The sequence below is a fragment of the Typha angustifolia genome, chromosome 5 (assembly GCF_048772165.1).
Source record: "Typha angustifolia cultivar Huaian chromosome 5, ASM4877216v1, whole genome shotgun sequence".
Taxonomy (NCBI): domain Eukaryota; kingdom Viridiplantae; phylum Streptophyta; class Magnoliopsida; order Poales; family Typhaceae; genus Typha; species Typha angustifolia.
In genome coordinates this window covers 8,344,893-8,360,011 of record NC_133243.1, presented here as the reverse complement: position 1 = coordinate 8,360,011, position 15,119 = coordinate 8,344,893, and the positions used below count along the sequence as shown (strand labels likewise).

The 15,119-nt window shown below is 43.3% G+C and overlaps 4 protein-coding genes and 1 pseudogene across 4 annotated transcripts; 1 reads left to right on the top strand and 4 right to left on the bottom strand.

Moving 5' to 3' along the window:
• Positions 1–1,185: 1,185 nt before the first annotated feature.
• Positions 1,186–4,882, bottom strand: LOC140760530 (disease resistance protein RPM1-like; annotated as a pseudogene).
• Positions 4,883–5,088: 206 nt separating this feature from the next.
• On the bottom strand, positions 5,089–6,789 carry LOC140760528 (GDSL esterase/lipase At5g37690-like). Its single transcript, XM_073097526.1, has 6 exons — positions 6,519–6,789; positions 6,309–6,436; positions 6,087–6,213; positions 5,900–6,012; positions 5,555–5,804; positions 5,089–5,471 (listed from the first exon to the last, which is right to left on the bottom strand). Exons 1-6 carry the CDS (start codon positions 6,757–6,759, stop codon positions 5,236–5,238), a joined length of 1,095 nt encoding a protein of 364 aa, XP_072953627.1. The 5' UTR covers positions 6,760–6,789; the 3' UTR covers positions 5,089–5,235.
• Positions 6,790–7,419: 630 nt separating this feature from the next.
• On the bottom strand, positions 7,420–9,385 carry LOC140760277 (uncharacterized). Its single transcript, XM_073097176.1, has 2 exons — positions 8,887–9,385; positions 7,420–7,883 (listed from the first exon to the last, which is right to left on the bottom strand). The coding sequence occupies exons 1-2, from the start codon at positions 9,154–9,156 to the stop codon at positions 7,728–7,730; spliced, it is 426 nt and encodes a 141-aa protein (XP_072953277.1). The 5' UTR covers positions 9,157–9,385; the 3' UTR covers positions 7,420–7,727.
• A 713-nt stretch (positions 9,386–10,098) lies between these two features.
• Positions 10,099–13,237, top strand: LOC140759900 (endoglucanase 17-like). The gene is made up of 7 exons (XM_073096590.1): positions 10,099–10,731; positions 11,046–11,453; positions 11,556–11,648; positions 11,724–11,885; positions 12,124–12,238; positions 12,355–12,518; positions 12,627–13,237. The coding sequence occupies exons 1-7, from the start codon at positions 10,528–10,530 to the stop codon at positions 12,975–12,977; spliced, it is 1,497 nt and encodes a 498-aa protein (XP_072952691.1). The 5' UTR covers positions 10,099–10,527; the 3' UTR covers positions 12,978–13,237.
• A 464-nt stretch (positions 13,238–13,701) lies between these two features.
• LOC140760346 (uncharacterized) lies at positions 13,702–14,610 on the bottom strand. The gene is made up of 2 exons (XM_073097276.1): positions 14,482–14,610; positions 13,702–14,372 (listed from the first exon to the last, which is right to left on the bottom strand). The coding sequence occupies exons 1-2, from the start codon at positions 14,554–14,556 to the stop codon at positions 13,899–13,901; spliced, it is 549 nt and encodes a 182-aa protein (XP_072953377.1). The 5' UTR covers positions 14,557–14,610; the 3' UTR covers positions 13,702–13,898.
• Between the last annotated feature and the right edge of the window lie 509 nt (positions 14,611–15,119).

Here is a 15,119-nt window from a genome sequence, read left to right as displayed (position 1 = left end):
TCAAGTTGTATGTTGTCTGATAGAAATACTAATTGGGCCTTTTGGGGGCCCATTAAAGGCGTAATCAAAGAAATACTGTCTCTCTTTTGTCCTAAAGTTGGTGGGTGGGATTCCTCCAAATATCTCGGTTTGGATCATCTTTATATAAAATTATATTGGAGGTCATCTTTATGAATGTGGTGATAGAAGCCTGATAGTATTTATATTCGTCACAGTCATGGAGATGAAGAAGGTTATGGGATGCGTGTGATATCAAACTAAGCATCACGCAATTAGCAGCTCCTCTTTTTATATTTAAGCATCAATTAAAGATATAACAATACACGTACATATAGAATAACTTTAGAAGGATATACAAGCTATATTTTATATTCGTGTGGACTTTTGAAGGGTGAAATAGAACGAGAGCAGGCGGAGTTAGTGCGGCGATCATGGGAAGAGTGTGGTTGGTGGCAAAAACTAGATACCTTTTCTTTCTTCTTCTTCTTCTTCTTCTTCTTCCTTTTTTGCAAAAAGAGAAAAGAAAGGTGAAAGTCATTATTATAGATTTTACTCTGCTCATACCATCACTCTTAGTTTTATTTATTTGTTTCTCCTTTCCAAAGATGCATTATTCGTCACTTGCATGATTGTTTTAGTACGAAAATTTTGTTTAGTTTTCAGAATATATTATCTGAAAGTTTCTTTTACCTTTATCTCGAAATCATTGATCTTGAAGCAAGCAGTGTAGCAACTTAATTCAACGACGACAGTGTTATTCGTTTCAGTTTTACACTTAGTATTAGATTTGAAATTAGATATAGTTATTAAGACATATCTCTTTTAACTATTTGAGCACTATCCTAGAGTAACAACTCAGAAGGCTTGAGTTTTTATCAACCATTTGGCATGTCTTAGTATTTAGACAAGAGAGCCTAGAGGATTCAATTTGATAAATTACACTCATGGTTCCATGACCACATATGAACAAGCTGCAACAAGGCTCAGAAAGTTCAGTATGAATCTTTCCTCTCTGCTAATGAATACTACAGAAGATTGAGGATGTTTGCAATCTGTGAAACTTATGTATACATCTGCCAGCACAATGTATAGCAGAGCTAATGTCTAAGCATTCTAACAGTTGGTCAAAAGATTACAAATATATTATGAAAATTAAGACTGTTTATTGTCCAAGTTTTTCCCAAACAATATTGCATCCTATTGAGCACATGTAAAAGAAGGCAAACAAACACACACATTAAAAAAAAAAATCTAAAGAAATTGTTAATGAGCTATGACTCGCTATTAACCAGATATCTACTGTAAATAGTAACAGCAATGACACAAGAAAGAGGTGCTAAAAACCTAAAATAACTTCATCTTTATTCCCAGTTTCTAAAAGTCAGAATACTTGCGAAGTAAACGACGAGAGTATATAAGCAATTGGAAATCAGAAATGTAAATAACTGGCGAAGCTAATATTTAGACTGTATTTTAAACAAATTTCTGCTTCTCTTCCCAGAGTACAGGTAGAATTATAATTGTCTTTCTTTATAATGGAAATCATCAATTATCCCTGGTCTTGTTATCCTAACTTCAGATGGCACAATCGTTCGATCAGTATCCACAGAGTAAAATGGAAAGAAAGAAATTCCTTCAACCAATCTTAATGATGAAATTTTTAATGGCTGCAAAAGCTTAAAACACAAACAGCATTTCTTATTCACTGGTTTATCAACAATTGTAAGTATTTTCAGTTGATTCTTACACATTACCATTTAATACAATGTCAGGATCCTATGGCATACAGAAGTGTGTGCTAGCTATTACAAACCTATTATGTCCATATGTATCAAGTTATCAACTGGTCTTCTTGTTGCATGAGATTACTAAAGGTTTCCACCACAGAGATCTACTTAGGAAGTCATTCTGGTTTAGAAATCAGACTTGTGCTCTGGTTTAGGAAATGATAGAGCAACACATCTACAGGAAGAAAAGGACTTGATCTCACCTATCCATCCAATGATTCTGCAAACAGAAAAGGACAAGCTATGGGAGGATAGCACAAAGTTGCAAATAATTCACCAGCTGCTTGAGTAGGATTGAGACAAGAACCACCGAGTTGCAAACATAATTTAACTATCTATCAAATAAAATCCTGATGGTTGGAATGCGCTGCATGATTGTAACATAGGATTGACTGCAGGACAGCTCTTCGAATAGCTCTGAGGGCATGGCCGCCAGTTCAAGCAATCGGAGATTTATAAGGTATTTGATGCCTTGTGGCACTTTTTTCAGCTCTCCACAGCCAATTAGTCTCAGTTCATGCAGGTCTTGCATTGCTCCTTCCTCTATTTCCATGCATTTAAGCTGTGCCAAATTAGATATATACAAGGATCTGAGTTTTCTAAACCATCCACTACGGAAGACCAAATTTTGACCATTGTAGGCCCTGATTAGATTAACGCATACTAAATTCTGCAGCCTCTGAAGGATAGGGAAAGGATCTTCTGTTAATTGAGATCCAGCCAGTGCTAAATGAGTGAGGTTGTTCAGGGATGCGACCAACTAGGTAACTGCACCATCTGTCCCCACAACTGAAGCTTTTGCAGGAGCGGAGGAGGGGGAGACAAGAGATTCCAGCTTCAAAGTTTCTTCCTCACTGGATGCAAAAATTGCAAGATGTTGCAGATGGTTCGTCTTCCTTATGGAAGCACATAGCACTGAGCTCTGAGCTGTTGTCACCTTTGTAATCCCATATGTTCTCAATTGATTCAAGTTCCCTGATTCTTGAACATTCTTTTCATTTGCTTTGATACCTTGTAAAGTTTGTAGATCCTTCAAATTGGGCACTCCATGGGGAACATATACGCCACTAATATCATCGAGGTTAACAGGATATCTTGCATGGACTTTAACTAGGAAAAGATGCCGCAAGTTATGCAGCTTTGCCAGGCCAAAAGAAAGTTTCAACACCTTACAACCCCATAGGTCCAAAGTTTGCAGATTTTGAAGAATCCCCAATGATTTGGGGAGTTCTTTAATCCTCGTGTGCCTAAGACCAAGGTAATGTAGATTGAATAATGTTCCTACATCCTCTGGTAAACTATCAATGAGAGCTCTCTCTAAATCTAATACTCTAAGCAACCTAAGGCTTGAAAACATCTCAACTAATGATGGCACAGAGAGAGAATTAGAAAATATCAAGAACGAACGAAGACGTGGAAGACAAGCCTTACTTATCATGGTCAATTGGAGTTCATTCTTCCTTTGCTTGACGGAGAGGCAACAAGCATTCCCTATAATCACCTCCTCCTGGCCATCAAAAGTTGCGCCAAAATTTTCATCATTCGACTTAGACAATGCAAACTCCCTCAATATATCGTGCATTCTACATTGCTTCACCCTCCCAAACTCATTCCTTTCTGCAACTTGTAGCATTCCCCTACAGATGAGTTCTCTCATATATTCCTCAGCCACCTCTTCCCTTGACATCCTTCCTCTCTGTTCAACAGAACCCTCAGCAACCCATAGACTTATTATCCTCTTTCTCTTAATCAGACAATCTTCAGGAAACGCAGCACAGTACAAGAAGCAGGGTCTAAGATAGTGTGGCAGTTCATTGAAGCTTACATGTAAAATGTTCTTCACCCTTGCTAACATTGGATTGTTTACCAGCTGCCAATCGATGCTATCATACACATTTTTCCATTCCTCCGCAATCCCTTCCTTCGCCGTCATGAGGCTAGCCATGGCCACAATCGCGAGCGGCAAACCATCACACTTGGCGACTATATTCCTCGCCCAGTATTCGAGTTCTTCCGGGCAGCGTCTATCCGGTTGTCTACGAAACGACCTCGCACAGAAAAGAGTCCAAGACTCTTCCTCCAGGAGTGGCTGAAGGTGGAGACTGCAACTACTAGCTGCAACAAACACTACGTCCCGAATTCGTGTAGTAATTAATATCCTACTTCCATTTTGGGAATTAGGGAGAGCACCATTAATGGCGATCCAAAGGTTAGCATCCCATACATCATCCAACACAAGCAAGTACCTTCTCCTCGCCAGACAAGCATCGATGATCTCGACCAACCTCCTAAATGTGAAGCTTGAGAGTTCTTGTGAACCAATCTCTATCCCTTCTGAAGACAATTCGTTGGCCGAACAAGACTGTGAGACGGAGACCCACATCCGGCAATCGAACCATTTCTCTATGGATCCATCGCGATAAATCTAGTTCGCGAGAGTGGTCTTGCCCAATCCTCCCATTCCCCAAGCGGAGACCACCGCACGCGACGGTTGCTCGCCATCCGTTAACCAGCCAAGCAGCAAGTTTCTGTTGTCCTCGATGCCGACCAATTCGATTCTTCTCCTTCGGCAAGGAAAGGAGTCGACTTGGAGTTTACGATGTCGCCGATGTGATCGAATCGGTATCGTTGTGCCCTGGAGGAGATGCCTTGGATCTTGGATTTAATACCTTGCAAAGATTTGGCAATGCGGTGCTTGGAGACGAGGCGATGGGGAAAGGCGAGGAGGGGGTGGTTATGGTGGGGGTGGGAATTCCGGTAGCAGAACTCGTCGAGGGCGTCTTCGATCTCAAAAGCGAGATCGCGGACTTGGTTGACCCAAGTGGAGAGGCTTTGGGTTTGGTTAGAGGAGGAGGAGAGGAAGGAGCGGATAGACTCGAGCTCGTTCTTGATGGCGTTGACCTCATGGTTGGCTCCTCTCAGTAGGGAGGCTTCGTCGGAGAGAAGAGCGCTTAGTTTCTTGAGGAGAAGGACAAGGATGCTCTCCGCCATACTCGGTTCTCTCTACGTGATGAAACCGGAAAGTCTCCTTTTGAGACGAAGGTTTATGAGCTATCACTTCGCCATTGCTGACGCTTAGAGCATCAGTTTGACGACAAAAAATATAGCATTTTTATGATGACGATGATAGTGGTAGTCCAATTATTTAGCAACTTATTTATAATGAAAAATATTAGGACTAATCAATTATATTAACGGTTAGATTTGTGCATATCTTCCGTATATTTCTTCGCCACCCATTTCAGTTTAATAATAATAATAATAATAATTTAATAAGTTTCCCTTGTATCGATCGACACGCTTCTTCTCACTATACTTGGCATATCATATTACTTGTATTAAGGTTTGCAATAACATCCTTGACGACGACAACAACAATTGACGTCAACTTAGTTGTAAACAAAACTCCATTGACTTGCAAATCCAGACTCTTTTCTTTTTTCTTTTCTCACTTTGGAGAAGGAGCAGGGCCACTGGCCATTGCCGGCGCCGGCGAGAAAGTTCGTCCGAAATTGAGCTCCGCAAAGAGACGATCGGCGATAACCTGATTCGCAGCATCGGAGGTGTGATATGCATCCCAGAAAACGAACTCTCTGCGGTTTGGACAAAGTTCAGCATTTGGCAAGCAAAGGCCACCAACAGTAGTGTCCACATTGCAGCACGATGTGTCTGAAATCTTAAATCCTGCACATCGGAACAAATTCCATGCCATTTGGTCTTGAAACTGAAATTTACATGAACAAGCAACTAATCATAACGATAATTACCATAGTTTTGTGGGTTTTTGATGAGATCCATGACAATGGAGTAGCAGTCAGCAAGGATCATGTTAGCACCAGGGAGTTGAAAATTGAGAGAAGTGAGCAGCTTCTTAATTTGTGAGTTGAACTCCAATGCATACTGGTTCACATCATAGAGGCATTGGCCAGTCCCAGATCTCACCCTTTGTGATGGAATGCAACCCAATGGGGCCAATCCACTGAACATTATCTTCCTTGCTCCAAGAGAATAAAGCCTCTTCAGAGATCACAACATCCAAAAAAAATTAGAACAAAAGAAATCATTTACAATCACAGTGTGTTTATTATCTTGCTAATTTCTGATCACTATACCTTTAACTGGCGATCTAATGTGATTAGCAGGAGGCCTACAAACTCATCATGAGTGTATACTCTGCCATCTGCCATGAAAGGCTGTAAGAAATTGTTGATGTAGTCGTTGCTACCTGAAACAAAGCAAAAGTAAACAGAGTTAGTCTAAGATTTCACAAACAATATGAAGGAGATGAAATTGGCATACCAAGTCCAATAAAATATAATGCCTCATTGCATAGTTTCTCACTAGCCTTCTCTCCTATTTTACTAGTGATTGCTTCCTTTGTCTCCTCAAAACAAGTTATCTGATCATCAAAAGAGAGCTTCTGAACCTGCATTGCCATATTTATGACATTCACATATACATACATATATATATGATTGTAACAAGCTATATATGACAATCTTGCAGGAAACTAGTTGTTACAAAGTAAAGTCCAGTCTCATTGAGAATGCCAGCTCCGCCCGACGCATAATTGATGCCTTGGAGGATCGCGTTGTCGTCCATGGACAGGGACATGTATGGTGGTGGAGGTGGAATTCCAAGCTTATAAGCTACATTAGCATTGCAACAAAATTTAGTACTATAGAGTAGCTCAAGAATAGAATAGTGATGCTTGTGGACTTGAGAACTTACACATGATGTCTCCAATTGTTCTTCCATTAGTGAATCTCCCAGTAGGCAAGCCATTCAAGTAATCAATTCCATACCAAGGGTAGTCAGATTTTGCAAGGGAGAATGGGAGGTAATTGTTGTTTCCGACGTCGGACATCGAGTCGCCAAAGATGTATACGACTGGACCCTTAGCCATGGCTAGGCTTGGAATTGAGACGGTGAGAGCAAAGGCAGTGATCACAACCACTATGAGAGTTGCCATTGTTCTTTACCCTGGCTGTTTGTGATTGTGTGGGATGGACTGGTAGTTGTAATGATTGGGATTTATAGTGGATTTAGTGATATTAAGTCATGGCCTGTTCTGTAAGTTTGGCTTTTCTCTTCGTTCATCTTTTCCCGCTCTATGGAGAGATTCTGGTGACTTCAATAGGTATAAGAAAAGAGGGAGAATTTGGCAAGCATTAGATTGGGTATGGAGAGTATTAATGTGGTGGGTGTGGTTGTTGAGGATTTTTGCCTACCAATTTTTGGATTGCTTAACTTGAGGCAGGGGAATGGTTGATAATTGGACGACTTAGGAAGGCTAATGTGAGCTGAACATAGCAAAGAAATCACTTAGCTTCTCAGAGTAAGCATACAAAGCAGTGCCAATTAATCAAGGGAGTAGCATAAGTAACCTTTTGTCCACATTGTTATTGGGATGAGTCTTCTCTTGTGTATGCAAAATGAGAGCTTTTGAACATATTAATAGACTTCCTTCTCTTGTGTCATACTTCTTTTACCATGCTTGCAACAAATAATGCATGCTACATTTATTTGAACATCCAGGAGGGCCGGGCTGGGCCAAAATATTGTTGGTTTCGAGTACCCGGGCTAATTATAGGGCTCGGCTTGAGCTCGAGTTTGGGCCGAAGAATAGAAAAGATAGAAAATTTTTTACTTCTTCACTGTGACACAATTGCTCTTATAAATGCTAACTTTCTTCAAATACAGCAGAGGTTTGAGATCATTACAAATGCCAGTCTCATACTGCAAGGACTAGATGCTTGCTTAGAGTATTTAAAAAAATAAATTCTCAAGGAAGAAGAGCTAAGTTTCCATGCCATTTATGTTTGCATAAGATTTTAAAAGTCATAGTCCATCGCTGCTTAATATCGGTTAATATGGTTTCTAGTATTCCAAATATACCTAGTGACTCAGAACCATTGATCTGAAACTGTGAAGTCATTGTCAATGGCGTAGGGGTTCAACAGCAGTCCTGAAGAGAAGAACATAGACCTTATCGATGGAGAAGTACAAGAAGCCGCCCGAAGAATGAGTGACATATGAACCAAAACTTGTCCCAACGATGCAATGCCAAGCTGGACCATACGATGAATCGAATTCCTGGAAACAAACATTAATGAACAACCCTTCAGAACAATACCAATACTTTTTCTCCTGGAAATTGAATACTAATATAGAGAAGCACTGTGAGTTGTAGTGGTCAGTGATTTCAGAAAATGAAATGCTTAACCAAGTCTAGATTCAAGGGGTTCTGCATTATAACCACAGAAAGAACAGAAGGAAAGAATTACTCGAGATATATAATCTACAACATTATCTAATTCCACTTCTTACATTTTTTTTTTTATCAATTCCTGATTTAGAGTTTCCAAGACAGAAGAATGGGATTCACTTTATTACAACAAGGAAACTTTGATCCCTTTGCTGCATATCAATTCAGTTTAAATTGCAAGTAGAGACGCATTAAACCTGCTCCACATCGGATAATAATTGCAATAGGAGCTCTTCAATATTTAGCTGGCAAGCTTCAAGTTAATAAAGACAATTAAGGGAGTTTGGCCAGCCAGATGAGAAGATTGTACAGCGCATATGCAGTAGATGAGGAGATCGGTGTCCTTTATATCATTATATGGATACTCCACAGGTAACTAATTCAGAAGAGAAGTAAAAAAAAATATACGAATTGCAAAGCATAATCTAGTAACAAAAATGTTTCACGATAGTCTTTAGAGGGATATTGCAAAAAGCAATGTCTTTTATAAAATATTATATGAAATGAAACTAAGTTTAGGCTATTTCTTCCCACTGCAGCAGAGAGTTTCGTAATTTAGAACAGTCAGTATCTTTGTAGATGGACGATAGCATCAAATTTTGTAAAGGAAATAAGATTTAAGCTATGAAATGAGAAACTAAACCAATGAAGCTAAAGATTCCTTTCAATCAAGAGCATTAGATGTAGTAGATTAATAAGATAATCAACGAGAGAATAAATTAACGATGAGAAACACTCCAAAAAGATAAGCTTTCTTCAAGTTAATTATCTCCAAACCGCATCCACTGCATCCAAAACCCACCAAGGGTAGACAGGAATATATACCGTTACCTTCTTGAGAGCGAGAGCGAGCCGCTTGCTATCTAGCTTCGGCATCGCCGCAAGCACCTCCCGTGCACACCGAAACGCGCGCTTCTGCAACGCGAGGGGCATGTCCGCCGCCCTCACCCGCACCCTGTGCTTCTCCTTCTCCTTCTCCTTCACCTCTTCGCATTCGCCATCGGCCTTCACCTTGGCACGCTGGATGAGAGTGCTCAAATACTGGCTTCTCCTCTCGAGCTCCTCCGAAGCCGCTTCCATTGATATGTTTGGCTCTATCATCGCCTCCTTCCTCCGCGTCGAAGAATCCCACGCGAGAAGAAGAAGAAAGACGAAGACTTTAAGGAGGCATCGGGTTGCTTCTCCTCCTCCTCCTACTCTATGGCGTTGATGGCGCTATGGATTTACGGGCTTCGTTGGGGGCTCGATCCTTTTTCTTCGGCTTTGATGGGTGCTGTTGGGCTTTGTGGAAGGAGAGGCCACTGGCCAGCCAGTGACAAGGGCACTGTTGTAGCTATTTACCTCAATGCCATTGCTCTTCTTTTCAAATGAATTTTTCAGCCCTTAAAACTAACGAAAGCACTCATCCGACGGCTATACCATTATCTGGGACTCACGCAAACGTGCTACACCTCCTGATCTGGAAATTAAAGGGTGTGCCGGGGCAGGGGCAGGGGCAGGGGCAGGGGCAGGGGCAGGGCTCGCGACTCGATGTTCCGCTTTAGTACTATAAAATCTTCACTAATTCGCGGAAATCCAGGGGCTATCTCGAAAACTGGCACTCGGTGGGACCCACTACACCAGTGGGCCCGCGTTCAAAAAGCCCATTGGAGCACGCTATCGCTCCAGTAGAACTAGAGAGTTCTAAGGCTTTTCAGGCCCACAACTGCTCTCGGGCCCGGTCAAGCTTTTAATCGAGCGAGCCGGCTCTACTCCCGAATAAACTCAGACTATCCCTAGCAGTCTTCGACTTTATCCGGACACGCCCTGGGAGGACAACCCCCCTCAAATCCTTTAGATATCCTTTTCCATGTAAAGAGAGTTTAAAAGGATTTTATTTTATTTATTAAAAAAAAAAAAGAAGAAGAGAGAGAGAGAGAGAGAGAGAGAGAGAGAGAAAAAAGTGTCCATCAAAACCTGCCAAATAATCAATCTTACGAGCTATCGTGAAAAGCTATGTTCGTTTGGGGTCGCCTCCTCCCCTCCAAAAATAACGGCTCTTCCCTCTCTTCCCTAGCCCAACGGTCAGATTAATGGGATGCACCGTCGCCTCCTAGCCGTGGCCCATCCATCCATAAAGACGCCATCATTAACCCTCCCCATCACGTGATCCCCCTCCTCTCCCTTTCCACCCCCCTCGACCGGTCACATCCGGTCCATGTTCTGCCTCGGTCACCGCGCCGCAAGCTTTCATGCCTTGGGCACCGTCACGTGTCGGGTTCCGATTCGCTTGACCGGTAGAATCCTATGACCACCCGACCTTCATCTCCCACATCCATGCCCGTTGCATTGACCACATACCCTGTCCCATTCACCCTTTATTTATTCGTGATATAGGAAGCGTGGAAGCGATACTAGAGGGAGGGAGAGGGGTAGTAGAGCGACCTCCAGCTTTTAGTTTCGCGCCATTTGAGCTATTCTACTTCGTCGACAATGGCGAATGCGCTGGGGCTTGTTCTTTTGTTCTTCGTGCTTCTAGTGGCGGCGGCGAGGCGGTCTGCCGCCGCGCACGCCTACGGCGACGCGCTCCACAAGAGCATCCTTTTCTTCGAGGGCCAGCGATCCGGGAAGCTCCCATCCGACCAGAGGCTGTCGTGGCGCCGCGACTCCGCCTTGCACGACGGTGCCGCCGACGGGGTAAGCAGCACCCTTCTCCGCCGCCTGACCCCGATCTAACGGCTCCATATTTTCTAGAGTTTCTTTTTCCTGCAATAGAACGTTCGTCGGAGACAAAAATTCCACTCACGTGACGTTGCTAAGTTAGGATCATTCTTACAAATCAGCACCCCACTTTTAGTCTTATTCTGAAAGACTCCTAATTTTTCTCTTAATTTTTCTGTTCGCTCCCTTCTCAAAGAGGGAGTTTTCTGCAACAAGACTGAAATATAGGCAGCGATATGCAAAGGTTCACTCCATTTTACTTCTCTTTCCCGGGTGTGCGGTGACCGCAGGTGGATTTAACGGGCGGCTACTACGACGCCGGTGACAACGTCAAGTTCGGGTTCCCCATGGCGTTCACGACCACCCTGATGGCGTGGAGCATCATCGACTTCGGGAAGACGTTTGGGCCCCACCTAACGGAAGCCACGAGAGCCGTCCGATGGGCGACGGACTACCTCCTAAAGGCTACCGCCGTCCCTAACGTCGTGTACGTGCAAGTGGGCGACGCCTTCCGCGACCACTCGTGCTGGGAGCGGCCGGAGGATATGGACACCCCTCGAACAGTTTACAAGGTCGACCCGGCTCACCCCGGTTCGGACGTGGCCGGGGAAACCGCCGCCGCTTTAGCTGCGGCTTCCATCGTTTTCCGCTCCTCCGACCCGGCCTATTCCCAGCGATTACTCGACCGGGCGGTAGAGGTACGAATCCGGCCGAGTTGTACCGTGTTTAAGTGATACATTCTTCCTTCGCTTTCTTATCTCAACCGTTGTGGGTTCTTTTTTCTTTTTTCTTGGTTTCAGGTGTTCGAGTTCGCGGATAAGTACCGGGGGGCGTATAGTTCGAGCCTCCACGACGCGGTCTGTCCTTTCTACTGCGATTTCTCCGGGTACCAGGTGAGCGAGAGGTTATTCTTTTCGTAATAAGATCATAATGTATGTAGTTATTTACAAAGTTGTTATCTAATCCAGGACGAGCTGCTGTGGGGTGCGGCGTGGCTGCATAAGGCGTCGAGGAGGCGCGAATACCGCGAGTATATCAAGAATAACGAGGTGGTATTGGGGGCAAGCGAGTGCATTAATGAGTTCGGTTGGGATAACAAGCACGCCGGGATAAATGTCCTGATATCCAAGGTAAATATCCGACATTCTATTCCGACTCGCACACCGGCCCGGTGACGTTATCTAATAATCCATCCGGTGCCCGAATAAAGTTTGTCTCACTCGTCTTATTATCTCGTGTCTCCCTCTTATTATCGGATCGAGAATAGACAGCTATGTGCCAGTAGACAGTAGTTTTGACCGTTGCGGTGTCATTTGTTCTTTTAATCCCTAAAATACCCTTTTGCTAATAAATGCGCTCTTTGAGCAGGAGGTATTAATGGGGAAGGACGAGTACTTCCAGTCGTTCAGAGCAAACGCGGATAACTTTATCTGCACCCTGCTTCCTGGGATATCTAATCACCCCCAAATCCAGTATTCGCCAGGTTAATTCTCTACTCTACTCTACCCCTGTTAGAATAAAAACGTGACCTTATCTCTTATTTTACTGTAAGGCTAAATAAATTAATTTCTTTGTTTTCTCGGGGGACGGGGAAAAAAGGTGGGCTTTTGTTTAAGGTCGGGGGAAGCAATATGCAGCACGTGACGTCGCTCTCTTTCCTCCTCCTCGCGTACTCCAACTACCTCAGCCACGCGAGTGGTCACGTGCCGTGTGGACCCTCGTCAGCATCGCCAGCTCATTTGAAGCAAGTCGCCAAGCGCCAGGTCAGTAGTGGCATTCCCGTGATATATCTATCTATCTATAAAACCGTGCCCAAATGCTGCTCTAATAATCTTAGTTTTTTTATTTTAATTTTTAAATTTTTTTAATAGGTGGATTATATCTTGGGGGATAATCCTCTGGGGATGTCGTATATGGTCGGGTACGGCTCGCGCTACCCACGTCGGATCCACCACAGGGGCAGCTCGCTGCCCTCGGTCAGGGCCCACCCGGCCCGGATCGGGTGCAAGGCCGGAACAGCGTACTACCTCAGCCCAAGGCCCAACCCCAACACGCTGGTGGGGGCCGTGGTCGGTGGGCCCACCAATAGCAGCGACGCGTTTCCCGATGCGCGGCCCGCATTCCAGCAGTCGGAGCCCACCACTTACATCAACGCACCGCTATTGGGCCTCTTGGCCTATTTCTCGGCCCATCCAAACCCATCGGACTGGAGCTACGATTAAGAGAAATTAACCGGAGGAAAGAAAATATTTGGTGTAATTAGGATCCAAAATTTGGTATTAGGCTTTGTATTCATTTCGTAGTTAGTTAGTAGATTAATTCCATTCTTCCTCGGTAAAAGGAATCGAGGGATATGTAATGGGATTTTAATTGATGGTTTTATCTTGAAATGGTAGTAGTTACGGTGATTCTTCCAGTAATTTATGATGCCCCACTTGTTTAATGATGATGATAGTAACAAGAGATGATGATGATATTAGATAAGAGGAATTGTTTCTTGTGCAACAAATTTTGGATTCATTCCCCATGGCATGGCATGCGCAAGATGATGATTTATTTGGTCTTGCTTTGAAGCAATTCACTGCATGGGCTTTTGTCGTCATTGGCATTGCATTGGTCCCATTATTGGGGGGGTCAGGGGCTGTTGTGTGGTTGTATAATAGAAATTATGCGCAAAGTTTGCTGGTTACTTTTATGCGTAACATAGAAAGAGAAATAAAATAATACATAAAAAATTGATAATTACTAGGGAGTATAAAAATATTAAATTAGTATCTTCTATCCCTTCGTTATAAAAAAACGTTATGGGTTACAATTTTTTATGGAGGAGACCCCAAAAGAAAAGGCAACTACCTAAAGTCAATATAAGAAAATAGAAAGAAAGATAAGAATAAAACAAAATTTAAAGAAATTCATATCTCGAACTGTTGACAGTTAAAATAATCAGAAAATCATCAAACGCCTTTCTCTTTTAAATTATTTTAAAAAAAATTAAAAGCAAAATAATTTATACAAACCACCAACACAACCATTTCTTTTCAGTTTTCATGTATGAGAAAAAAAAAAAAGAAAAAAAAAGAAGAAGAAAACAAGCAAGCGAACAGTAAACAAATCTTTCACACAACCCCCTGTAAATTACGAAATCACACAACCCACCCATCTCCACTACACATACTAGTTATCATCACTGGCAACCTATCCTTCTGCTGCCCGCGCCGCCTCCTCTGCGCGGCCGCAGGCGGCGGCGGCGGTGGTAAAACCCTCCCATCCTGAAACAGCGGCCGTGGTCCACCATTTGCGTGTCCGCCGTACACGAAGTTGTCGCGGACCACCAGCACGTCGGCGCCGATGACTCTCCTCTCCACCTCGAGGAGATCCCCCAGCGACGTGGGCACCGCCGTCTCGTCCCGGCAGATTCGCCACCACCCGCTCCTCCCTCGCCTGGTGCGGCGGCGCCGCGCCCCTGACGGCCTTCCCGGCGCCTCTGCTAGCCTCCACCTTCCTCCGCCTCCGCCAACGGCTATATTCCGACGAGGAGGGCTTGTCGACCTTCGGATGGAGATCCCCATGAGGGTGCCGAGGGAGGTACTCCGGTCCTGGAAGAAGGAGCCTGTGGACTAAAAACAGTAAAAAAAACAAAAAAAACCACGGGTAATTAGGGAAGAGAGATGAGGGTATTCTTGGAATAATAGTAATGCAACAGTGTGCGAGGAGAGTTACGCTTACCTCTGTGTCAAGATCGGAGGAGGAGAGGGAGGAATTGGATGGAGAAGAAGGGATCAGGTCGGTATCCCGATCCATTAGAATTTTAGAGAGAGAGAGAGAGGTGGTAGGATTGAGGAATTGTTGGGAAAAGCTGAGATATATATATATATATATATATATAGACCGATTGGTGTTTGATGAAATGCCACGTATAACACTGCGAGTTTCTTTTTCTATATCTCCTTTTCTTTTTGAGGGGGAAGGAAGCGTTCCACTGATGTGATTATAGGAGCTGGTCAAAGTATATGATTGGCTAAGCACGGATATCTTAGTTAGCTTCTATACAACGAACTCAATGTTTGAGAAGCAAGATGAAGGACCAATTGGACCCCCCCACCCCCCACACACACAAAAAAAAAAAGAAAGAAATTTTTTGTTTCCGTACATTCATGAGTTTTATTATTTGCTGAGCTTGCTAAATATATATTATCATATAGGATAAATATGAATCCAAGAACCCCTATTTTAGAGTGAGCAATTAGCTAACCTGCCTAACTTTGACTTTGGGTTATAGCTTGTAGCTAGATTTTTATTATTCTGGACATATCGAGGCTAATTGGGACTTAAACCACACTTATAGCTATAATATTGGCATATGG